This window comes from Neodiprion lecontei, chromosome 7 (assembly GCF_021901455.1).
Source record: "Neodiprion lecontei isolate iyNeoLeco1 chromosome 7, iyNeoLeco1.1, whole genome shotgun sequence".
In the NCBI taxonomy this organism is placed as follows: domain Eukaryota; kingdom Metazoa; phylum Arthropoda; class Insecta; order Hymenoptera; family Diprionidae; genus Neodiprion; species Neodiprion lecontei.
Genome location: NC_060266.1, coordinates 7,636,680 through 7,663,204, shown reverse-complemented (window position 1 = coordinate 7,663,204; position 26,525 = coordinate 7,636,680). Strand labels below are relative to the sequence as shown.

The following is a 26,525-nucleotide window of genomic DNA, read 5'->3' as shown; positions in this document are numbered from 1 at the left end:
ACCCGGCGACGTATAATTTACGCAGACTAAAAGGGAGCTTGAAGCTTTGCTTCTCTTGTACCAAATATCGTGCAAATAAATATCATGATGAGGAAATGTTGTTAATTGATTGAGAAAATTTGTGCGAAATCCGAAGAACAGGATTGGGAAAGAACGCTTCGGTTCTGTCCACTTTAATCGCGCAACCTATTTCCGAACTAACGAATCAATCGATCGATATTACGGATAATTGACGCACTGGGACGCTACGTGATTAAATTGTTGAATCAATAGAGAGGCGACTAATTGAAATTGTCGAGATCATGTAATTGAGTCGGTAAATTTATCAACCCTATATAAATTATATCAATATAACAATGGAATTGGATGTGACACATTTTTCAACCGAAGTTTTACGTAGTAGAGATTCTGATGATCTCTGATATAGTTTTTGAATGCTCTAGTTACTGCAGATACTTTGAGAATTATTAAAATTTGTGATTTTTTAAGCATTAACGAAAAATGATTAACTCTAAATTTGTTGTTTTTTTAAATTCAGGTTTTACTGTTTTATTCTGGGATACCTGGAAGCAAAATTTTTAACAAGTATCATCAAAAGTTGCAGGAAAATCTTCGATTTGAACTTCTGAAGATGAACATGACGAGGATTGATCTCATAAGTGTTTACATCAGGTTACAAAATCCTTGTAAATTCTCCTTCTGAATGTTCAGGTATTTCATTTACCGTCGATCTAATTTCTTGGAGTACTGTGAATTGGATACTCTAGAGATAGTTTAGAGGATAACTGCAAAGAAGAAGAAAGGATCGGTTGATTTCAACGAATCCTAATTACAAATATTTGTAATTACGTACGTCGATACTCTTTCGCAATTGTTACAGACTTGTAGATGAGAGTTTTTGACAAGTTGAAAGAAAATGCAACAGACGAAAGTAATTAGTCTTTTTTGAGAAGATTGGTGTAGAAACTCTTAAGATTAATCATCATTTCTAAAGATCAATCTTATCGATTGTGTGTTTTTCGTTAAATTCGGTTGGTAAATTATTGAGATAAGAAACCTGCGAGATGATCGTCCAATAAACGAAGTATACAAATTTATTGAAGATATTTTAACAATAGGAACCAAATTACGAACAGATGCTAGAAATTAGAGAAATTTCATTCACAGAAAAAACTGCAATACCAATTGACTGTCGAAAAATATCCTCGGCATGATCGCGAGATATTTATAAATCATCCTACAGTGAACGAGATGGATTGGTTTTGCGTCTAAGCTTGATTAGATACAGCTTCTTTACCGATTCGCCAATTGGAATCCTAGATCTGTGCAAAAACTCTTAAGATTGATTATTATTCCTAAAGATCAATTTTATCGATCGAGTAATTTGCGTTCGACTCGGTCGGTAAATCAGTGAGATAAGGAACCTGCGAGTTGATCGTCCGATAAAACGCGGCATAAAAATTTTGCGGATAGATTTTAATGATAGGAAAAGAGTGACGAACAAATACTAGAAATTAGGAAAGTCTCGTTCGCAGAAAACACTGAAATACCAATTGACTGTCGAAAAATATCCTCGGCATGATCGCGAGATATTCATAAATCATCCTACAGTGAACGAGACGGGTTGGTTTTGCGTCTAAGCTTGATTAGATACAGCTTCTTTACCGATTCGCCAATTGGAATCCTAGATCTGTGCAAAAACTCTTAAGATTGATTATTATTCCTAAAGATCAATTTTATCGATCGAGTAATTTGCGTTCGACTCGGTCGGCAAATCAGTGAGATAAGGAACCTGCGAGTTGATCGTCCGATAAAACGCGGCATAAAAATTTGGCGGATAGATTTTAATGATAGGAAAATAGTAACGAATAAATACTAGAAATTAGGAAAGTCTCGTCCACAGAAAACACTGAAATACCATTTGACTGTCGAAAAATATCCTCGGCATGATCGCGAGATATTCATAAATCATCCTACAGTGAACGAGATGGATTGGTTCTGCGTCTAAGCTTGATTAGATACAGCTGCTTTACCGATTCGCCAATTGGAATCCTAGATCTGTGCAAAAACTCTTAAGATTGATTATTATTCCTAAAGATCAATTTTATCGATCGAGTAATTTGCGTTCGACTCGGTCGGTAAATCAGTGAGATAAGGAACCTGCGAGTTGATCGTCCGATAAAACGCGGCATAAAAATTTGGCGGATAGATTTTAATGATAGGAAAAGAGTGACGAACAAATACTAGAAATTAGGAAAGTCTCGTTCGCAGAAAACACTGAAATACCAATTGACCGTCGAAAAATATCCTCGGAATGATCGCGAGATATTCATAAATCATCCTACAGTGAACGAGATGGATTGGTTCTACGTCTAAGCTTGATTAGATACAGCTTCTTTACCGATTCGCCAATACCCTCAGACCGTCTTTATCCGTTCTATTTTCGCAAATATAAGAGTAGGTATTCATAGTTTCAAGATTGCCTGTAGTGGGTTATGGAGATGGCGGAGGGATCTGGAGCGATAGGATGGGCGAGGCGAGACGAAGTGCGAGGGAAAACGGAGAGCTTCCGCATCCTTATTTTCTTGCATTTTTCCATTATCCGTCCTCCCTTTGTGTATTCACTGGGATCAATATCCTGTTCTTGTAATAACCGTCGGTTGGGTTTTATTCATCGATTGATAACGAACTTGAGCGAAACGCCGTATGTATCCTCAATTTATCCATCGTTCGCAAAGAATTTTCATCTTTGTAATAAGTATAACAGTAACCGATATATTAAAGCGTCAATAAACTCCCAGTCCGGAGATTAAAACAAGAACCGTGAAATCGATTTTTTAAGTATCTTCGAAGGATCGATGCTATCTTTTCTAAATTAATTTTCATCCGTTAACAGTGATATGATATATGATGGAAAATATTTCAACACCCTAACGTGGCGTTATCATTTCGTTCAAAGTTCGGGGAAATAAAATCTGTTTCCAAAAACTTTCCAAGTTTCGACTCGGTATTATATTTTACATATACATAACATTCCCGAAAAACATTACAGTGGAATCGCGCGTAATAAATGGACACATTAATTATAACTTGTGCGAATTTACATTGCAGATTCAAATCTGTATCAGGTACAGTTGAATATGAAAATTACTTTTCAGATTCGAAATTCGTACAAGCCTTTAAGTAAAATTAACATCACCGAAACGAACGTAATTAAATGTGACGCGTGAGCGTGGATTATAACGGTTGTTGGATTTTAGCAGTTTTCAAGTGGTTTTTGCACAACGTCAAGAGACCTCTGATAACTTCAGGTGAATTAAAAAAAAAAAATCGAACCTAGAAAACTCAAAATCCAAAACGTGGAAGATTGTAAAATCTTTTAATTTTCTGTTTTCGGCCATTCCCCAACTCGGATGAAAGAAAAGTTTTTAGCCAACAAAAGGAGACGTCAATATCCTCATCGATCTTATTATTGAGGATAAATTGGTCGCACCAACGAAATCGAAAGTTAGAAAAAGAGGAATGATCGTTTGAAAAATCTCCAGCCGTCTGCCGTCAGCTTATATGTGGTAATTAGTGGTTGTGAATTTGAATGAAACAACATAAGCTACGATGAGATGTAAACAATTTTGACAAGGGTTTTATAGCCAGAACCTTAAAAATTATAGAACTCTGGTGTTTCTGAATAGATTTTAAGGATTTTCGGTTCCTTAGTTTGAAAATCGATTAAGAGTGATTACATGAAATTTTTCCTTGCAAATAGTTACTCATCTGTACCTACAGAAAATTGAAAATTGATTCTTGCTAGTTAGGTGCAACAGATTTCCGTCAACGATTACATTCCCACGCGTCAAAACTGAACTATGTCCGAGCTGCCCGGATTTTTTTTCAAAGAACGTGTGGAAATGTGATCAGGCAGAAAAATTAGCTCGACAAGATTGGATTTGGAAGAAAAACACCAGAGTTTAATAATTTCAAACGTTCTGATTGTAAAACTTTTTTTTTTTTTTTGTGTAATTCGAATCATTTGCGTAAATAACGTTCGGTGAAAATTTTTCGCACGGATTTTTCTTCTTTCCCAACTTTTACCCGGAATTGAATCTACAGCAAGAAAATGCAAAAAACGGAATGTTATAGAGGGGAAACGGTAAAGAGGGAAAAACGGAATAGAGCGGGTTAACGGCACTGGAAGGACGGGCGAAAGGCGGCGGGTGGTGGAAACGGGGGTGGGGGAAAGGTACAAAAGTAATCTAGTCCATGATCCGTGAGCAGTAACCTGGCAAGAAACTCGGAACCCTTACGGTGCTCAAATCGTTGCGATAAAGTGAATTGCGTCTGGATTGGATTAAAATTTGTTCGTAAAGGAAAAAGGATACGCGGACCTCGTCTTCGTTTCAATTCTTGCACGCCGCGAAAGCTCGAATGGCTCGAAAGTTCACAAAGGTATGAGATAAGACTTCATCCTCTGTTATTAAGGGCCTCGATACAGGCAAATGCGGTTCATTGGTAACCCTTGGGGCAAAACCGACCAATTTGTAACCAAATAAGGCGACCCCCATCTGACTACCTCTCAATCCATTAGGCAGGGTGCGTAACGCCGCCTGCCCACCGCAGGTACTTACCATTTCAATCCCATATTCCGCTTTTACTTTACATTCCTGCGTATAGGGGATTTTGTCCCGAATTTTATCCCGGGTAGAACGTCTCACGTAGCAAAAATAAATTGCTTTTATACAAGTAGTAGCAGCCCGTTACGGCTCAGGCCCGCTAATATTTCCCAAATGGTTATTATTGAAAAACTGTTAGACATGGCCATATGCTCTTTCGAACTTTTTTATGCACTTCATTGAGATTTTGAAAATAGTTGATGGTAACTTTTCTCCATATCTGAGAGTTTAGTCAGCGGTCACATATGATTTCGTACAAATGTCGTTTTATCTCAGAAACTATTCATTTGATTAGATAACGAAATATAGCCTAAAATCTGGCCAAACATTGTAGCTTTTCACAGAAAAAAGAAAAAGAATCAAAATCGGTTCGGTAGTTCTGGAATTACAAGCGAACATAGATTCGGGCAGATATAGACAAAAGCAATAAGCTTTACGCAGATGTTTCCAAGTGAACACCAAAGTACATCGGGTTGCCTATTACGAAGGGGTACAAATATCGGTAAAACAGACCTACCGAGTTATAATCACTTTGGTTAATTCAATTCGTATAATCCTTTTAACGTGACTTCCGGAGTTTCGATTTGAATTATGAATGTAGTTTTATTTCGATAACTATTGATCTGGTTGTATATACAAAATATAGGCTCAAATTTGGGTAAGCGTTGTAGCTGTTCGGAAAATGAAGTTTTAAAATCGGTTCAGAAGTTTTGGAGTTATAAGCGAGCATACGGACAGACAGACAGAGATACTTTGAGTTTTATATATTTAGAGAAAAGAAGAGAGGAATATAAATAATATACTTATTTGTTCTCCCCGACTCATCTTCTTCGTTTGATGATTTTCTTTTCACTCGCACAAGACGCACTAAAATCAGATGAATTTAGCAAGATTAACGCAATGGTTGTTAATTATTAATCCAAGCCTTCTTTTATCGCAGCAAGTAAATATTGGTTGAGGAGTAGTCAAATAATTTGAAGCGTTTCGAATCTCCAAAATAATTACTTGATTCTAATAAAATTCACCCAAATACAATTTTTTTTTATCCGACTTCAATAAACATTTAGAGGATTCAGAACGCCTTAAATATTCAAATATTCTTCATCAAATATTCACTTGTTGTCAAACAAGAAAATGTGAATCGAACAACCATTGTATTGATTACAGTAAATTAATTGGAATCTAATACGTCGTATTGGAATTATTGATTGAATTTAAAAAAACCTGTGAGAGCAACAAATGAAACTAAATCTAGGTGAACAAAACCAGACATATTGTTTATGTATATAAACAAAAAACAGTATACTTTTGTTGAAAATACATTGTATTATTATGTCCAATGATTTGGATCACGTAGCATTCAAATCAGACCAACTTATCAATATTTCAAATTCCATTATTTTTTGTATTTGTAACACGAAACGAAAGTTCATTTATTCTCAGTGTCAGAACGTGAATGATAATTTTCGTTCTATTTGTAATTACAAAAATGGCTTCCACTATTTATTTCCTTAAGCATATCAGATAATTGATACGGTAAGGTGATTTCTAAGAGCTATATAAAAGTCCAGGTGACATGTACTGGATATTTTTTTCGGAAACCGCATCAAATTTGCAATCGTTGAATCTGACGCAAAGAATTCCTCTAAGTCGCCTCGTAGCAATTTTTTTTTGTAAACTAAAAAGAAGCCTAAAAATGCGGGCAAACGCACGATAATCGAGACTCGACTGTTAACCTAAACAATAATATCACACACACGGCTAAGCTTTTACCAAACTTCCCGATACAGATGACGAACATGCCTACTCTGGTTGAGTAAAACTCAAAATCACGAGTGTAGAATTTGTGTACCGAAATTGAACGAACATTACATGCATTAACATTTAGTAAATACTCTGCTTTCTTCCGTCGATAGAGTTAATATTTCACAATAATTATATAGCTAAAATTGTCCTAGGACGAAATTAAATTTTCGTCTGTCTGCAAATTTAATTCAATCTCGGTACGCGTCGCATCATCGTGGCTAAAAACTGGAAAATGTTCGCCAAGAATTTTTGGGCAAAGAGAAAAAGTTAATTCCTGCCCCTCTTGCAACACGTGGAAAATTACATGAAAGCTCGGGGATGTGTGTTATAAATATCAATCAGCTTCCAAAACTTGTATACAACCATATACTATATTACATGTACGCTGCGAGGTGTTTTACTTTTGAGGAAAGGGAGACGAAACAAAAAAAAAAAGAAAAAAAAAAAGTTCAAAAAATAAAAGAAAATAAAATAAACGTGAAATAACTCTGGAAAGCAGCAAAGTTCGGATTCGCGGCTGATGGAGCGGCGCGAGTTTTACGCTTTTCCACCGTTCGTCGCCTCGGGCTTGGCTTAGGGATGAATGGGCGTTCACAGTCTGGATCAGAAGTTAGGAAAAGTGAAAAGACTGCTCGAAAAATATACCGAAATTTTATCTGATACAGTTACGGTGAAGACGAATAAAATAATATCTGTTCTATGCGATAGAAATGAATCTGAGCAACTTCGGATGTGACAGAAACTGAGATATCGACAGTCTTGAAAAAAATCTGTCGTAATTGAAATGTTCAAGACGATTAAGCTCGGGTATTTTTATCCAATTTTGATAAACTTTGTAAATAAAAGTATCAGAGTCTGATAAAAAACAGCAATGTCTAGTCGTTCCAAATTTTCCAATCATAAAACCTGTTCTCAAATTATTCATGTCTTAGCTCGTGTTTTTCCATTTTGCTGAGAATCATTCCTTTCATATAGTAAGAATATTGTTTACGACTTTTAGCGTAGATGACATTAGTGGTTAGATTTTCTCGAGATTCCTGTATTTAGAATCAAACTGTGGGACCCATTCGTTCTTAAATTATTTATGGCAGGCTACACTTGCTCGTGTACCGTAATTTTGGAGGAAAACCGTGAACTCTGTCTGGTGCCACTTTCGGCTTTGGCCGTAATTTTGGGTGAATTCCAATTGAAGCAACAAGATAGTCTCGACAGTTTTCTCCACACGCGAGTTCATCCCTTTCATCCTGGTGTCTCTAACAATCTATTGAAGCCGCCCTTCGAGCTGTAGTTGCCCAAAATTTTCACCTTTGAAGTATCGAAGCCTCCGCAGTGAAACGGAAGCGACATCGCCGGGTTTCGAAGTACGGAATTCTGGTCAACTGGGAATTTCGTTGTATCTTATTGCCAGGTTTCATTCCAGCTTTGGAGGGAGTTTGGTGATCTGGAAGAAGTACATTCGGAGAAAGAGGTTGCACGGCTTTATAACAATACGGTCTTTTTCAAATCCGTTTGTTTAATCTGAAGCAAAAACGGATTCAATTTAATCAAAGTAGTATTTTTGAAATGAAAAACCGATTCACTTGAGTAAGATATTAATAGTGAATTACACTTTTTGGTTTAATTGTAAATCGCAGTGCAAAAATTTTTTGTAGGTACTTAAAAATCTTTTATCGAATTCAAATAAACTTTTCTCCGAATGTCGAAGCACGGTTCAATTCAACAGTTGGCTCCCCTTAGTCAAAACTACCTGTGAAATTCCAACTGGATTATTCGTCTCGTTCCAAAATGACAAGATCGTAAAAAAGATTCTTGAATTTAACGTAACAATTATATGTGGAATATCCCAGTTTGCGCAAAAATCTCTGCATAGTTGGCAATCAGCGTTTTTAATCCTCCAATGCATGAATTTTTCTTACATTTAATTATTTTCAAAAACTTCTTGTGGACTTTGATGCACGTCACTGATAACAGAACTGGAGCAACATTCGGAATTTTTTATATTTTTGTCTTCTGACTCCAGATTTGGTATCAAAGTCTCAAAACGTATTCAAGTACTAAATTTTGCCCGAAACTAAATAATTTTCTAATTTTCAATTACAGCAGTTTCAACCGCTATTTTGTGTTTTTGAAACTTTACCATAAATTTTATAATCAGTACCCGAAAATTTTTTCGAATTTGAAGCTTAGTATACATTTAACTCTTTTGACAATTTTGCTTACCCTTGTTGAGTTTTGAGAATTCCCAAGTTTTGACTTTGACCAATTTTAGGTTACCAAGTTTGATTATATTATTTATTTCAATTTTGCTATCGATTGTCGCATGCTATTAAAACGTGCTGCAAAAAATATTCATTACTGATCAGAAATTGGTGGCTCAAAAGGCGACTACACTAGAATTGCAGTTTCGTAGGAATTGAATTCGATGTATACATATAGACAATACGCGTTTTTACACTTACATAAGAGTTGTGACGTGGTTTCGAAGTTTTCAATTAGTTCCTCTCAACAATTATCGGCAAACGAATTTGTAGTATTCACTACGATGCTGAAATCCTGCAAGTTTCCGACCGTCAGTTCTCACGGTTTTACAGAAATACATTGAATAATTTTTTAATAGTGAATAAATTGATTTTCATGTTGAAAATTTCGTCGTATCCATATCGTGGAAAAAATATAAGATCCAAACTGTTTCTGTATAATAGTTAGTGAACGTAAATAAAAAATTCTTTCGCCAGGAAACGCGTTTTTTTTTCGTCTTATTATTTGTGAGGGTTATGAAAACACGTATTGTAAATTTTTTTTGCAGTATAAAAAATATGCTAAAAATTTGAGTACGAAAGTCGGTGTATTAACTGTTGAAAAATCGATCAACATACTTCTCCGATACCGAAAGAGTTAGAGATCTGAAACTTGCAGGAATTTCGCATCTTATGTTAGTAATAATACAAAAATATAAAATTTAACCTCGGATCGGGCTTAACTCATACGTTTCGATTGACATCCTAAAAATTCTTCATTCTAAGTATTTAAATTTTCCGCACCATGCAGAAAAACGCTCCGGTCATTTTAATTACGATTAAACGTTTTGCGAAGCTTCTCTCTGTTGACTTTGAAGACCTCTTTAGTCGTCAAGTCTGAATCGGATGTAGTGGTTCTGTTGGACGGTGAATCTATCAATCGATGGAACGCGAGATTGGTTTGGCACACTTGTTGGAGAGTAGAGGAGGAGGTTGGTTGGCGAATAATCAATTCTCTTTCATTATTTTATTTTAGTATGGTGGTACATTGTGTGTTCGTTACATTATTATATTTGTAAAGTACGCAGATCTCTTTGAAAATTCAAAAATAGGAAATATTGGAATTGCAAACAATAGCTTAGATATCGTTGCTTTGTGGCAAAATTGTGTAAAATCTAGTAGATTTCTCTACTTCACTTCAGGTTGGCTCATTTTGTTGAAACAAAAAAATTTTCACTTATTCACGATAACACGTTTTCTCTTATGTTAGCATTATCATATATTTACTTTCTCAACGTTTCACCAATATTGATCCATAAATGACAATCTCAAATTGTCTAATAACAAAAGGAACGTTTTCCCGTCGATTCGTGGAAAATAGTCGTTATAATGATATGATTTATCGAAGAGTGAAAACGAATCAATTTACTAAATTTCCGACTATTTTTAAGCGATTTTCAATTAAGCATCGATATTTAAGCTTCTTTTCATAATTCTAGTATTTTCTGTATTCGTATTATTGAAGAGATTATCATAGTTTACAAATATATTTATTCGATAAATACTTACTGTACTACTATCTCGTTATAAAATTAATAAAACGCATCGCTTTTTGGTAAACCGCTCGCCTCAACACGAAGCTTTCATTCAGACGGCGCTGATTTTTCACCCAGTCCAGTTTCTTGGTGTTCTTTAATCTGAACCTCAGGCCGTAACGAAAACTTTTAGTTAGAAACTTTTTGGAAAATTATTCAAACTTGCATTACCTTTGGTTGAAGTTCTTTATAAGTTTCCTTTATGGGTTTGATTGTTGAGTAACAGCAGTGAAAAGTAGGAAAGCAAACTGTCGAAACATTTTATACTCAACATTTGCATTAATCTCAAAGCACTTAGTATTATTTTCACGAATTGAAACAAATGAACGAAATCTTCACTAGGCAGGAATATTTCCTTCTAGTTCTTATTACTTAAATTAGGGCTGAAAAGGATCGGGTGAAATAATTAATAAAAAGAGGGTATATTGAATTTTGACTGAAAAATATGCCATCTCAAGTATGCGTTTATTTTCCTCAAATTTCGAAAAATCGAAAAACTCATTTGAGAGTACATCTAATTTAAAATCCATCAATCCGAAGTCGAAAAAGTGCCTCCCACGCAAGAATAAAACATCGCAGCATTTTGAAAGTTTTACAACTTTTTTGAAAAAAATCTTATACCAATTTTATGAAACTGATTAGACTTGCTTTGATTTGATTCAGTATCCTTGGTTGTTGAAGACATCTCTAGTGTGTTGAGATTAAATTTTCCTTTCAAATTGACCAAATTGCAACACAAAATCGGGTTTATTTTACGACTTTATAACTCCCATCAAAAACCGGGATATACAGTATATAGCTCCGATGATTTCAGCCTACGATAATTCGAATTTCTTACCGGGTCAAGTTTTCTTTTTTTTGTTCTGGTTGCATTTGCGTACTTGTGATTTTGGAAATATTCAAAAGTTACTTCTGATAATAAAGCATGGTGATAGAAAATCATTTTTCGATTCATCAGAATCTCAGTTTAGTAAATATTTACTGCATTTTCTTTATAGAATGACATTATTTTGTCAAAGAAATGGAGACGATTGTTGCGAAAAGTATTAAACTGTTTTAATTCCAACGTCAAAAATGATGAATTCATCCGTGCTCGTTTCAATTTTTCTTCTCATTTAATTTATCAATTATATATTTTCCAACCGTATTTTAAGCAGCAATATACATATATGTTATTCCAACGATACGTCGCTGAAAAAATCTCAAGTACGTTACCAATCGAACTGGAAACTTGTAACTGACCCATTCAAAGTTTTTTAGTGATTATTTTGTAATTTACTTCTCTTGTATGTAGTTTTTACTTTGAGCATACTTCTTGACTATTTTTTTTTCTCTTTCTGCCGAAAAAGAAAATTTTTGAAAGCGAATGGAACGGTAGGCGAAAGACTGACCCCACTCAGGGGTTATGAATTATGCAGTCACTCCCTCAACTGCCTCATTTTCATGCTTCGCAAGTTTAGATAGAATCCCCACTCTGTACGGCTCGTCTAGGTCTACATATTATACATCCCCTTGATTTGGCCAAAAAAATCTCCATTGAATGATACAAAAAATGATATCTAATCAAAATTTCAGTGTGAGGAATTGAAATTCGAAATAACTTTTTTATAACTATTCTTACCGTGCGAACCGCAGGACATTTAAACTATTAACACCATGTTGTGACGATAAATTAACCTGTTCAGTATCAAGTTCAATGCTTCTCTGTGTTAATAAGAAAAAAAAATGTACCTGAGTAAATTCAAATAACAACGAACTTCGTTAAATTTGATAATAATCATTTAGGGTAAACTTATTCTCATATTATAGAATTAAAGAAGTGCTAAACTTCAACTGCATTCATGGCAGTATAGGTTTAGATTTGGGTAACAAATTCTGGTGTTGATTGTTGCACATAATATTACAGAGGTGCAAGAGAACAGAGTTTTCGCACCACTTTCAAGTTCCTCGACAGCAAAGCAAATGAAACTCACACAGAGGGAAATTGCTAGTTGTGGTTTACTGGTTGTGGTAGTACAGTGCCGTAACATTCTTCATTTCTTATCGTAACCGGAAACTACAACGTGCGTCCAAGTAAACAACGCGGTATGTTGGATTGCCTACCACTGAGGGGAAAAGATGTCGGTAAAACAAACCTACCGACGCCTATACTCACTTTAGTCAAGTCAAGTCATGTAATCGCTTTAACGTGACTCCGGAACGCGATCACTGAACGTTTCAGCGTAGGTTATAAACAACGAATCAACTGCTTAGTCAAATTCATACAACTTGGCAAACACGGTCAGTTTCAACTCACTCACGAGGACTTTGGAAACGCCACCTACCGATAACTCTGTAGGTCTGTAATACCGATATTTTTTTCCCTCAGCGGTAGGCAACCCAAAATACTGCGGCGCTTAGTTGGAAACACGTTGTATAGTTATAGGTGAAGAATGAAATTCAGTTTTCTAGCTGAGCCAACGTCACTCTTGCCATGTTTAGTTGTAACTGTTGCGATAATTTGATGATGAGGCCTGATTTGACAGAAAAAATATAGTAATTTAACCAAATAGATTTAAGGTTGCAATAACTAGAAAGTATTGTGGTATTGTAACCAGTAGAATTGTTAACTTTAATCAAACTGACTAGTTTATTCTATAGGTAATTCGAACAATATTCAAACCATTCGCGTGGCGATTCTACTAGTATTTTCTAGTGACTGCGGTAAATTATATTTTTCTCAATCTGGGAAGGGATGTTGAAAACGAGGCGCTTTTCCAGGCTGACAAGATCACGCTGCCCCATGGATCCCGGGTCTCAGTTCGCTGCCGGGAACTCGGCAGGTACAAGCTCATGGGGGATCCCTTGCTGCAGTGTCGGAACGGAACATGGAACGGAAAGCTGCCTTCTTGCGTTCCTACAACGGCCATCTCTAATTACACCGGTGAGTGTTTTCAACCCAATTCGCCCGGCCTGCGACTCCAGGATTTGCTCATAGACGCCACACCGCAGCTTTAACGAATATACGAAACGATTCAGAGCATCTCGGCATGCAAACTCTTGAAAATTTTCGTCCAGATTTTATGTAATTCAGAGTCGTGCAAATTGTAATTACGAGCTTAAAAAGAGTTGACATGAATTTCATTCAGAATAAGTAAGTTTGCTCGAAGTCTAATTTGATTTAGTGTAAATTTCGATTAAGAATATTAACCTCATTTTCACTAAAGTGAGTAAAATTTCATACAAATGTTACTCGGAATTTTCAACAGTGCAGGTCACGATTTTTGCTATTTTCGAGTTTATTCTCCTCTTGGGAGTCATTCAATTTTTGATTCCCCGGTATTTTATTGACAAATTGAAACATTTTAACCGATGCGAGATCAAAGCAACCGAATGCGCGATGGTTTTATCCACAGATTTTCCCAAATTTTCACCGCAGCTTGCTATTGCCAAGCGCTGTAGATAAAGATGAGCGCTGTCAGTGCAATAGAGCGTGACGTACGTATCTTCTCGCTCCCCTGTCCAGGTCGTCGCAATGCAACTTATCCCCTCCCCTCGCTCTGAGAGCGTGACCTAATCTGTGAATAGCCCCTTAGGTCCCTTAGGAAGACAGGATCAGCTGGGGGCTGAATCATTGATTCTGCCAAAGCTCTGGGGTCGTTTTTATTTGAACTCAAAAATGGAGCACGTGGTATCTAGTTCCACGCGATAGCACTTTTTTCACTCCGATTACAGTTACCTAATTAAAATTCATAATGTACTTGCAAATATCTTCGCATATCTCCGAAAACGAAAGCATACTCATCGTCGCTCTGGGTTAAAAAACTTTGCTTTGACCACATAAATTCTGCGGTGTGAATTTTGTCGAAGTTATTATTGCTAGCAGTGAATTTGCTGATCAATTGGACGACTAACAGATGAAAAATTCTTTTGAATATCTAAAATTTCACGTATCGTATTTTTCATGACATTGCAGACGAAGCACGAAGCCAGAAATGCGATTAAAATTGTTAGGGGTGTAGACAGGTCAAGATGGTCTGGAATTCCCCGTACACGTCTCTGTGTTACACTCCGACATGCAAAATGCGAGGAAAGAGCCCTTGTTGTACACTTTAGCTTCCACTCAAAACGAGGCAAAAATGCCACGATTTCACGATCCCTGAAGAGGTTGGAACATTCTGCTTGCCCGTTCTTAAGCCTGACAATGAGACCCTGAACGGAAATCAAGCGTGAGGTCAGCCCTAAGGTTCCGGAATTGTTCGTTGTATTCTGACCTCTTCATGTCCCCTCAAATTATAAAACTGACTTTCTCTTCAGTGGCAAAATTTTCGAAATTTTATTCGGCCTTGATGTTGAGGTTATTTGGAAAAGAATTTATTGTTCAATCTGTTCTAGTTTTCGAAAGTTAAAAAATCGATAATTAGACGAGTAAGGAAATCGAGTTGTTTGACGAAAGTTTCTCATTACCTAAACTTTAAGGTATTATAATTAATTGTGAAAATTACTTTCGCCGTTTTTTTTTTATTTTTTCGTTTCTTAAGGTAATACCAAGCAATGGAACAAACACCGATTATTATAGTTTGAAAATCAAATGTCGTGAAGCTGGATTATTTCGTAAACATTGCAATGAAGGCATCATATCAACGGTTCTTGCAGATATCGAGAATTTATAAAGAAGCAATTCACCATTAATGTGGACATCGTGTTTCGAAATATAAAATAAACTATATGAAATAATAAGGAAACCAAACAAGTTTGACATATTATCATCAAACGTGCGAAAATCGATGCTAAACAAACAAATATGTACCTAATTTTTGTTTCGAAAGTTTCATCGTGAACACCAGATTTTGCATTTTGTATCACTGACGCCTGCTAACGATCCGGATCGGTAAAACAGGGCGATGGGGAACTTGACTGCACAGCAGTGGTGCTCAGTTGGAAACCGCATTGTAAATAACGAAACTTTTCGATTAAAATATGCGCTCCACATCCGTCAACTGGATGGGTGAACAGCTGAGGCGGAATGGCGTCAAGACGGCGTGAAACGGGTCGGATTTTCATCGAAGCTTGAAGTTTCTCCGCAGAGCTTATTGGGCTGAAAAAAAATACCCACTGACGTTATACTCACCCATGATAGTGAACACAAAAGAAACAATATAGTTTATTTTAATAGAAATGAATCTGGCACCAGTTCAAACAACAATAAAATTAAGATAGAAAAGATTTTAGAAAAGGTATCATGGTGAAAATGTTCAAAATTATTAAACTCTGGTGTTGCTCATTCAGTTTTGATGATTTTGGGATGATTTTGTGCAACATATTAATTTCCAGGTCTCACTTACTTTCTTTTTTTCTTGAGAAATATATTTAAGATATTCTAGCATTAGAACTGTCTTATAATGTGAGATTTCTTGAATATATTTGAAAAAATTTGTAGAGATATTAGTCAACGAGTAATATGGGCTCAAATACATTATATTCGGACCAAGAATACCAAAGTTGAATCATTTTGCACCTTTTAATTGTCAATTTTTTTTTTTCAAATTTCTATGGACTCATTTGTATGACAGAGTAAAAATTTTGTTTGAATCGTCGTCAGTTATGTCATTGATATTGTCAGCGACATTGCTGGAAATTCGTCAAACGAGCTTTGTTTCTTTTTCTAACTTTTGATTTAGGCGGTCAGATTTTCGGGGTTCTTCACTCGTTGAAATAGCAAAATGCTTAAAATCGTTTGAAATGACTTGGAAGCTGCTTAAAATCGGTTTGAAACCATTCAGAATCGCGTGAAAACACTTTGAGGTTGGTTGAAACTCTTGTAAATCAATTTAAAACTGTTTGAAATTGCTTGAAACTAATGTCAAGTCGTTTTAAGCATCTTGAAACTAGTTTGAAACTGTCGAAAATCATTACTTACCCGTTTGAAAATGTCTGTCATTTGATCCATGAGTAAACAGTTAGTTTCAAATTCGTTTGAAATTACTTTGAAATCACTTCAAATCGGTTTGAAACCATTTAGAATCGCTTGAAATCACTTTGAAACTCTTGGAAATTAGTTTGAAACTGTTTATAATTACTTGAAGTTAATTTCGAGTCATTTTAAGCGTCTCGAATCTGGGTTGAAATTCCCCAAAATCATTACTCACCCGTTAGGAAAAGTCTGTTATTTGATACCTGAGTGAATAGTCCTTTAGTTTTATACGTGCTTAAAAGTTCACTATGTTGATTTGGCGAGAATGTCATGAAGTCATATTACCTTTCATTTCGTGTGTTACACCTGTTTAAATCGCAGTAGTTGATAACTCCACTGCACGTATCCAGCGCAAATCCTCTTTGCGCAAGTCTAATTGCTATGTCGAAGCTCAAAACCGCGAAAATCTCTAGCGTATAAATATTGAATGTCATTTCTGCCTAATTCAAAGCCGTCGACTCACGAGCAAGTCAACAAGCTGAATTATTGCTGACTTCACGTTTTGGCATAAACTTTCATGTAGCTTTAGAACTTTCTCGTCCTCTTAAAACTTTACGTTGTTACTGTGCGTTCGTATAATCATCCTTACTCGGTAAGAAGCCAAGCCTCCATTGTGCACTTAAAACATTGTCGAGCGTTAATATCTTACGACAAGCGCGATGCGTTCCTCCGGCCTTTAACCCTGCGGATCAATTAATAAAATATTCATCCAGGATTCCAAAAGTTACACCCTCCATTTCTCCGCTCTTACTTCACCCCGCGAAAAATTTCTTTTGCCAATTATGCCATTACCACAGTGTTCAACTTTTTTTATGGACATCGTCGAGGGTGAACTTTGAAATTTTGGCGATTCGCTACTTTTTGGTCTGTTAAAAAAAAAAAAAAAAAAAAAAAAAAAGAACAGAAGCATTACGTGAATGACTTTCGTCCCTGCGATGAAACGGAGAGAAAGAATTTCGCAGTATTCTAGTACAGATTACTTTTTGAACTCAAATAATTCGTTTCTGTGGAATTTTTATTATTTTTATTTGTAATGTACAATAATAAAACGAGATGAGCCGTGAAACTTGTTGTATGATGATTTCGATCTGTTTAATATTGGATGGAAAATGAGTTCGACGTCCGTTAATTACTGTAATCAGTGTCTGAAAACGGAGTAAAATTAATGAATCCTGGGGTTCGAGAAGAATTAATAAAGCGGCCCTGTATTAATGATCCCGAAGCTGATTTATACATCCACTTAATTTCTGTTTTCTTTTTTACAACCTCGCGATTCCATCTATACGATCCGTCTGTTCGATCATAAGAAAGACAAAAAATGTTGTTCAATTTTTTATTTAATATATATTCCACAAGCGAATATTTTTGCCATACGTTTTAGGACAATGGTCCTTCTCTGAATAATTTTCTCAGTCAGTCTGATGAATAAAAAGATGCGATAAGGAGAAAAGCCTTCGATCAATTTTTTTCATACACACGGAAAATGGAAAGAGGGAGAAAGATATCGAGCAACTTCCAGAACAACTGGTATAAAAGTCAAGAGCATTGCTCCAAGGACGGTTTTGAGGTTATGTTACGGTTCGCGCGGGTGAAAAACGTCTCGGGGGATTCTTCGGCGGGGTAAAATCGTATCTATAAGTATAGCGACCGGCTGGATGGCCATAAGATTCCCTAATCCCCCAACGTATTGCTGTGGACTCACCGCAGGGCTTTTCCACCCTAACCTTATCGAGAATGGATACTCCGATGGGTATTCAATGTTGTATTTTTTGAAGGGGCTACCGATATACCTTTCTCGGATGAAAATTCCTCTTCGAAAAAATTTTACACTATTACGTACGAGAATAGGGCGCAGGATTTTCGAATTATGGCAAACCAGAGACGAAATATCGAATTAAGTTACGATCAGGACAAGTTTACTAATTGTAAGACTTTTAGTGAACCTACGGCTAGTTTTTCGCCAGCCTTCGAATTTCCATTTTCAAACTGATCAGTTCAGTATTTTTGCAATTATTTGAATAACAAATGTTCAAAAAATGATGATATTTTGAGAATGGATCAGCGGATTGAATGAAAGTTGGTACCGTGAGGTTTTTTGGGTCACTAATCACAAATCTTAGGTCAGATTTGCAAAATTTACATTTGGTGTATTCAATATGCTGGAAAAAAATAAAAACGTTTGGATTTGTATGAAAATTGCTACTCGTCGGTTTGTTGGGTGTCTTGTCACGAATCTCAAGTCAGATTGCGAAATCCAAAATGGAGATTCAATATGGTGGAAAAAAATCTAAAAATATTAGGATTTTGGTACAAATTGGTAGATGAAGGTTTTTTTGGGTCACCGATAACGAATCCAGGGTCAGGGTTCCAAAATTTCTAACGGTAGATCCATTATATATATTCAAAATAAAAAATCGTCATATTTTCATGTAACATGGTATCCGAGAACTTTAAAATCGTTGATCACGAATCAAAATTCTTAGTTTGAAATTCGAACTCGATGTTATTATTTTTTTTTTCTCTATGAACTTGGAACCTGCAGTGTGAGAACTGGAAGTTCGAGTGCTGGCTGATGGCCAGTCGAAATAAGCTTTTTTAACACGGAAGCGGGAAGTTAAAAAAGTTTTCGATTTTTCTCTGCATCAAAATGTTCATCGGTTTTGCGGTAAATACGACATGTCGCAAATACGCACGTTTTGACGCCCCTCTAAAACGGGTAACAAAGCATAAAATTACCCTGCAAAAGTGTTATTGAGCACCTGGCAACTCGAGAGGAAAAAAGAAGAAGGGAAACGGAGAGGGGGAAAAAAGAAGAGAAAAAAAGAATCGCGTAAGCTAGAGTGAAGAGGAAGTAGAAAGGAAGAAGAAACGGGGCTGCTGGGCTACGTGTTTGGAAAGGCAATCCGAAGACGTGGTTTTGCTCCGTGGCAGCAACGCTTGTCTGGCTCGTCTAACAATCGCTATGCCTCTTTCAAACCGCGGAGTTGTTTGGACATTTTTTTAATTACTCCGAATGTAAACCCCGCTCTTCTTTAAGTCCGTCTTTCACGGTTTCTAAAGTAAACTCACCCAGACTTCATCATTCCTCGCATGTCACTTCGTTACTTCCTGCTCAATAAAGATTTATGGGTATCTTGTTGCTTTCTTTTCTTATTACATTCGAGTGTTTTCATCGGTCAGAATTTCGTGAAATTTAATTGAAATTCACGGTAGTAGTTAAAATTAAGAATTTATTGATCAAATCTTTTTTTTTCACTCTCTCTCTCTCTGTTTTTTAAACCAATAACATATGAAATAAACGATGTAGATCAAAATTGTCTAAATCTATATCCTCTCTTTCTACACTGAGAAAAAATTAATCAGATTCAACGAAGTTGATTGGTCAAGATTCGGCTTTTTTTTATGTACCATTTATTATATACACTCAGTATCTCATTTGATTCACAGAAATTAACTAATTACTCACTGCAGCCAAAGGAATATTATTCGGACTAGAAATCGTATAGTTAAAAATCTAGTGGAACTGTAAGAAACTTTTTTTGAAAGGAAGAATTTCATTTGAAGAAACCAACAATGATTGAAGACAAACAAATGTCATGTAAACTTGGTGAATATTACTACGTAAAATAATTTAAATACTCGATTAACAGTTCTTAATGAATTCATATCTCGATTTAACCCAAAGACTGTACATTTCTCCCCTGAAATAAAACTTGGTGTAAACTGTTCGTTTCATTAAATTAAATGAATCATGCTAGTGAAATAAAATTTTTACCCTGTGTAGAAAACAATCCCAGTCTATTAACAAATTTCGACTGATTTTTGGATCCCGGTAAACAGTCAAAACTAATTTTCAATGTGAAATAAGATTGTCAATCTCGCTGCATGCTTTTATCTGATTTTCCTATAATAATTTGTGAAACGAGTTACGTGGTAAAAGTTGTTCCATATCAACCCTCGACTCTGACCCGAAAGGGTTGACGCCCATTCATACCAATGTTTTCTAAAATAATGCGGGGAGCATCGTGATAAATGAGCAAAAAGGGAAAGTTTTGCGTAGTCACGTCTTAATGTTGGCAGTGATTTGACGCTTTTCATTTGTCTGCCATTCGTTATAGTGAAGCGAAACGCGAACGGAATACACGTTATAAGTTGCATTTTAAGAGCAATCGGGTGAATAGTGAATTCAGCTAGTTATTTTCCTATTCCAGAATTTTACGCATGGATTTCAGGTGAATTTTACGCATAAGAGAGGTGAATTTTTCGATCGGCATTTTATTAAGCCGAGTCGAATGGTTTGATTCTCGATTAATTAAGCCTGAACGAGACCCATTGGTCGCTTCATTTTCTCAGAATTTAAATTATTGATGAAGACTGAAATATTTTTAACTCTAAAAGGCAGTTGGTAAAATTCCAAGGAATGGAGAATTCAAATTATGCAATGTCGCCATAAAACTTGAGGAGATTGGTTAACTGAGAATTTATACTTTCACTAATTTTATTACGAGGTAATCGAGTATCGAATATTTATCACATTACTGTAACCGTAAGCTACGAAGATCTATTGACGAACAAAGAAATGGAAAATACTAGAATTATAAAGAAAAGCTTATATCTTGACGATGCACTTCAAATCGCTTTAAACTGGATTTCACTCTACGATTGCTCCTTGTGTTCAAAAAACTTACAAAAAACTTTCCTACGAACTAGCTGAAATACTTTTCCAGACCATGTCAGCAAAGTTAATTATTCAATCTTACATCATTGCATGAACAATGATCATGATCAACAAACCGCAATAATACATTGATTACTGCAAAAAAAAAAAAAATGTCTGTTTCAGTGAAGATCGTACTGAATTTATAAGTCTTGTTATTTAAAATGAGCTTTCGTGAAGAAAAAATTATCGAATTCGCTAGAATTTCAACCATTTTAAAGTTGTTCGAAATGAAGTATCAATACTATAAGCATTTGTTCGTAATCTCGGTTACATCTTCTATTTTTTAAATCTAAAATATATCGTCTTGGAAATTTAACGAATGTAATAATTAGATAAATATACTTGAAGAGCGATTATTTTTTATTAAGACTAACAAATAATACTGAACTTCAACTCAACAAACTCCTTATTAAGGAGACACGTCAGTGAGAAACTACAAGTTTTTGATTCGTTTGAAATTTCAACTCATAATAAATCTTCACGAATCACGTTTTCATCTGGTTTTAATCGGTTATGTTTCATATATTTATAATTTCTTTTTTTTTTTTTTTTTGATACGCTTTATTGCGAGTTCAAGTTTCAAGCAAATCGAAAAATTATAGAGTTTCATTGATGTGTCCGCTTAAGGAGGGAACCCTTGTAGGAAGCAGAAAAAAAGTGGTTTTCAGGAATCTTTTTGTACTGGGGAGAATTGAATGAATATTTTGTGAAGTCTGAGGACCTTTTATCACTAGTTCAAACTACATCTGGTGATTTTTTCAGATTATTTGAACCGTAATTGATCGTGTAATTAACTACGTCCCACAGCGGATTTTCATTCGCGTATGCAATTTAATGCGTACACTCGGGAGATCGCAATTTCTATTTGAAACCAACGAGACTGAAATTTTTTCATTGATCAGATTATTTCTAAGAACATGAACCTATCATTTAGATAATTTCGTTGTTTAAAGTTCCCCTTTCTGATTGTAAAAAGCTGTGAAAAGCGACACCTTCTTTTTGAAACAAGTGTAAAACATTAAATTTTCGACTATAATGGATGGATTTAGGTTTACGTTCTTAAAAATAATCGAAACAATGAAAAAATTTCAGTTTCGTTGGTTTCAGTTCGAAATTGCGATCTCCAGGTGCACGGAAATCGTTAACCTGCTGTGGGGCGTAGTTAATAACTCCATCAATTACGGTTCAAATTATTTGAAAAAATCACCAGATGTATTTCAAACTAGTAATAGAAGATATTCAGAGTCAAGAAAACATCAATTCAATTCTTCCCTGTCAAAAGAATTCCCTAAAAACTTACATTTCGGACTCTTAAGTTAGGTTCCGCCTTAAACAACAGCTTTAAAAAGTGATCTGTAATTCGAACAATCGTCCCATTTGGCTGATTGTCGGATCAAACGATGTCACGAATTGTTAACTCCTAGGAAATTCTAATAGTTCAATTTTCATAGTTATGCTCAAATCGAAATTAAGCAATTTTTCACGAACAATTGAACCTTCTAAAAGAGTCAATTTCAGAGGCCAATTTCAAGGAGGGCAATCATGCGCGGTGAAAAGACTAATTCAGCGGTTCCCCGCGCAGAGACTTTTGGTCACATAATACTGCAGCGGTCGAAGGGCTGGAAGTCCTTTGATGATCTCTGCCCCTCGCAATCGCTTGACCCATGAGCATTGAAAATATTTACCTTTTCAGAGGACGTTCCACCGACAATTCTGTTTGGCTTACCGGCCGGTTCGGCGGCTGTTGAACCATCCGGTACTCTCGCCGTTTTTCCCGGCAGCATCCTGCATCTCGAGTGTCTCTTTGCCCGACGTCTCGGAAATCCTGAATGGACATGGACGTCGAACAGACAATATCTCACCGGTAAGTTTGGGAAACTTTTTGACGCCAGATTTCACTTGTACAACTCTCCTCTCGCTCTTACATTCGCGTTGGAAAATGTTCTCACGACGTCGGAGCTTTATCGTCGGCGCCATTTTGTCACCGCATAACCTAAGTTTTTAATTTTAATGAGAGGAAATTGTAATTTTTTGGGTTTCAGATTAATCATGTGACATAAATTAATTAAACTTAATTAATAATATACCAGTTCTATCATCCGCACGCAAAAAAAAAAAAACACCGTCAACGATCAGCTGTCAGCTTGGTTGCATTAGTTTGATTTTTTCCCACCAGATGGCGCATTGAAAAGTGACAGTCCCAATAGTTGAAACAAACGTTTGTATGATATCGTTATATTTTTAATATGACTTTGAATATACCTGCGGCAACAGTTTTCAAGTTCTTTACAATTATTGAAACGTAGAACGGATACGAATTTTGAAAACTGATAGTGTCGGCGGTTCGAAACATTTGATCAAAATCGAGTTTTCGAGTTCATTTTGTACGCTGGAAATCGACAACAGTCAATTCTCAGAAAAAAAAAAAAAAATTGAACGTGACAAATTATTAATGGAGTCGCAAATATTCAGTTTTACAAACAAAAATGAGAATAAGAAAAATAAAAGTGTTGCAAGGACACAATCAACGGGAGACAGCCGTGTAATTCCAAATTTTCAACCGAAATTACCGAATGCCTCGTAATTCGTTGCGGTGAAAATTCGCGCTAGACTGAATACGGTAATATATATGTATAGGTATGCACGTCGAAATGAACAACACCTATTACCAAGGCATCAGTGATATATTGGATTGTCCGTGAAGCCGGAGTGTTCTCATTACGTAAATTATCACGGGTACGTTTAGGGAAAATAATTGCTTGAAGCAAATATGAAACGCTGTATAAGCTCTTATAAATCCGGGCTGATTTAATACGAGCTTTCGGAACCACCGGATATTGTGTGATTTTTTATTTGCAATGGATGAATTTTGTAATATCCGAAGACCAAGTAATGAAGAGTCGAAACGGCGTTCTTATCGTTTGAAAATCGTAATGAAAGTGAAAATTAAAACTAGAAGAGTTAATTTGCATAATTCAAAGTTCGGGAAACGTTAGAATTACCGTCCGCCATTTCAAAACCGAAATTAGGTATGGATTAAAAAGATTGTTGAAGTGGATCGCGTCGATGAGATCGGTATTCTATCCGAATTTCAGTCGAATCGGTTCAGCCGTTTATTTGGAATGCTATCAGCAAGAAACTTGCGTGATTGAAAATTTTGGTGCAATTAGTTAGAATGCATTTCAATGGCATAAAATTGTACATCAAAATTCGGTCATCAATTATTTTGAAAAATATACGAGTCACGAAGTTTCTTAAAATTTAAACCTTTGCCATTTCGAAACCGAGTGTGAGAAAATGTCGACAAATTTACTGAAACATCGTCAAGATGCAGACAAATTCCTTTCCGAATTTCAGGCAAATTACTCGGATACACTTCCATTGGTATCGTGTTTACATGAATCTATTCTTTGAGAATACATGCAAACGATTTTCTAAGTAACCAAAATTATGGTTTTCATCGTGGTTACATAATTATTTTGTGAATCTGACGTTATTTTTGCAAAGGCAAACGCAAACTGAGAAAAATTTCAATTCATTGATGACACCATAAAAAAATTCTATTCAATTAGGCATTAATTGCTACGATAATGATTCAAATGTTATATGAAATTGTGATAGGAAATTCGACACAAGTAACTGTCGTTTCGTGTGGTTATGGCTATGAATATAACATGTTTTCTAGTTGGTGGAAAAATAATTTTGTGAACTCTAACCGCAATTTCGAAGGCTTTTAGGTGATATAAGGAATTCCGGAATATTCTTATCGAACTTTTTCAGTCCGTAAGAACATTGTTTATTTTATTTTATTCCTTCAAATCGACCAATTCACGATTGTTATTTATATGCTAGTCCATGTTGCAACAAAACCATAAGCATTAGGCATCTATTGCCACAAACGTAGAAAAGGAAAAAAATTCATAAGATTAGGGTTGCTTGTTTGAGTCTATAATAACTCCTGGTAAAATATCAACCTTATTCGCTAATGCCCAGGTGCAAATTTTTCATACGTTTGTTCAGAAACTAGTGAAATTACCCGTATATACAATAATAATTTTCATTTTGTACCCAGAAGTATGTATTTTTCGTTCACGCAAGTAAAAGAAGAAAGTAGTCAAGAAATGTGAGTAGTAACCAAAATTGCAAGAAATTGTTTTCGGTGTACAAAGCGTTTCGTTTACGAATGTTTGTGCCCAAAAATGAGCGCGATTCCAGATGCCAGATGCCGGACGTCGGGGACAAATAAATAAATGCTACAGGGTTGATCGAACTTCTTTGGCAGGGTGAAAAGCCTACACGAAGTTTGCCCAAGGTACCTGCAGGCACCTGGCTCTATAATCCAGCCTCGTATGGTCTGATCAGCTTCCCGAAATCGACGGATAACAAAAGTAACCGCGGCCCTGTGCTTGTATAGGACTAGCAGTCCGTTACGGCTCCGTGTTCAAATATTTCCAAAACCATTGGAAATGGTTTTATGCTCTCGATAAATTTTAGTAGAGCTTGCCAAGACCTTAGAAATTTTTGAACCTAACCTAACCTTCATCTGTAAGGGTTTAGTCAGCGTTCGCATAAGCTTGTGATCGCGTTCCGACTTGGCATACAAATGTCGTTTTCTCTCGGAAACTATTTATTTGGTTGTAACTTAAATATAGCATAAAATATGGCCAGTCATTGTAGCTATTCACAAAAAAACAAAGAATCAAAATCGGTTCGATACTTCTAGAGTTGTAAACGAATAAACAGGTAGAGCAGACAGACACAAAGGCAATAAGTTTGACGCAGATGTTTCCAAGTGAACACTAAAGTACGTCGGGTTGCCTACCACTAAGGGACACGAATATCGGTAAAACAGACCTACCGAGTCATAATCACTTTAGTCAATTCGAGTCGTACAACCCCTTTGACGTGACTACAAAATGCAATCATTGAACGCTTCAGCATAGGTTACAAGCACGAAAGAACTGCTTAGCCAAATCCATACAACTTGGCAACACGGGCAGTTCCAGCTCACGTGAGAAGACTTTAAACGCGCTACCAACCGATAACTTGTTAGGTATGTTTTACCGATATTTGTTCCCCTCAGTGGTAGGCAACCCAACATCGGCCTTTACTTGGAAATTTTATTTTTTCCGCTTTTATAAGGCATTCAACACTGTTTTCTATTTCTCAGGCTGGGCTATCGCATCCACGGAGAGGGACTGGAAGTATAGACTCTCTATATACTACGCCAAGTCTCAGGACTCTGGGAATTACGTGTGCTCCACGCCCCGAGGCTTGGCCAACTCCATTCGCGTCCACGTGGTCGGTAAGTCCAGAGAAATCGAGCTTTACCCAACTATTTAAATTTAATGACTCTCTTTGAAAGCGAATTTCCTCAAATTTAAACAGTCAGCTTACAATAAAACTTGTACCAATATCAACTTATCGCTATAGTTACGAGAAAATCTTATACGAGTAATTATGACCCAAATGAGTAGTGAGGCAAATAAAATTTTCCGATCACAGCTAGAAAACTCATTTCCATTTTGTATCTTAAACCATGTTTGT

The 26,525-nt window shown here is 36.0% G+C and overlaps 1 protein-coding gene across 2 annotated transcripts in view; it reads left to right on the top strand.

The window, feature by feature from the left end:
- Nucleotides 1-26,525, top strand: part of LOC107223201 (locomotion-related protein Hikaru genki) — a 59,278-nt gene that overhangs the window by 10,276 nt on the left and 22,477 nt on the right. Inside the window, exons 3-5 of one of the 2 annotated variants that reach the window (XM_015662814.2) lie at nucleotides 13,066-13,228; nucleotides 22,672-22,842; nucleotides 26,149-26,283. In XM_015662814.2, coding sequence (XP_015518300.1) covers nucleotides 13,066-13,228; nucleotides 22,672-22,842; nucleotides 26,149-26,283 — 469 coding nt within the window. The remainder of the gene's footprint in view (nucleotides 1-13,065; nucleotides 13,229-22,671; nucleotides 22,843-26,148; nucleotides 26,284-26,525) is intronic. The other variant, XM_046745264.1, reaches the window with a different exon arrangement.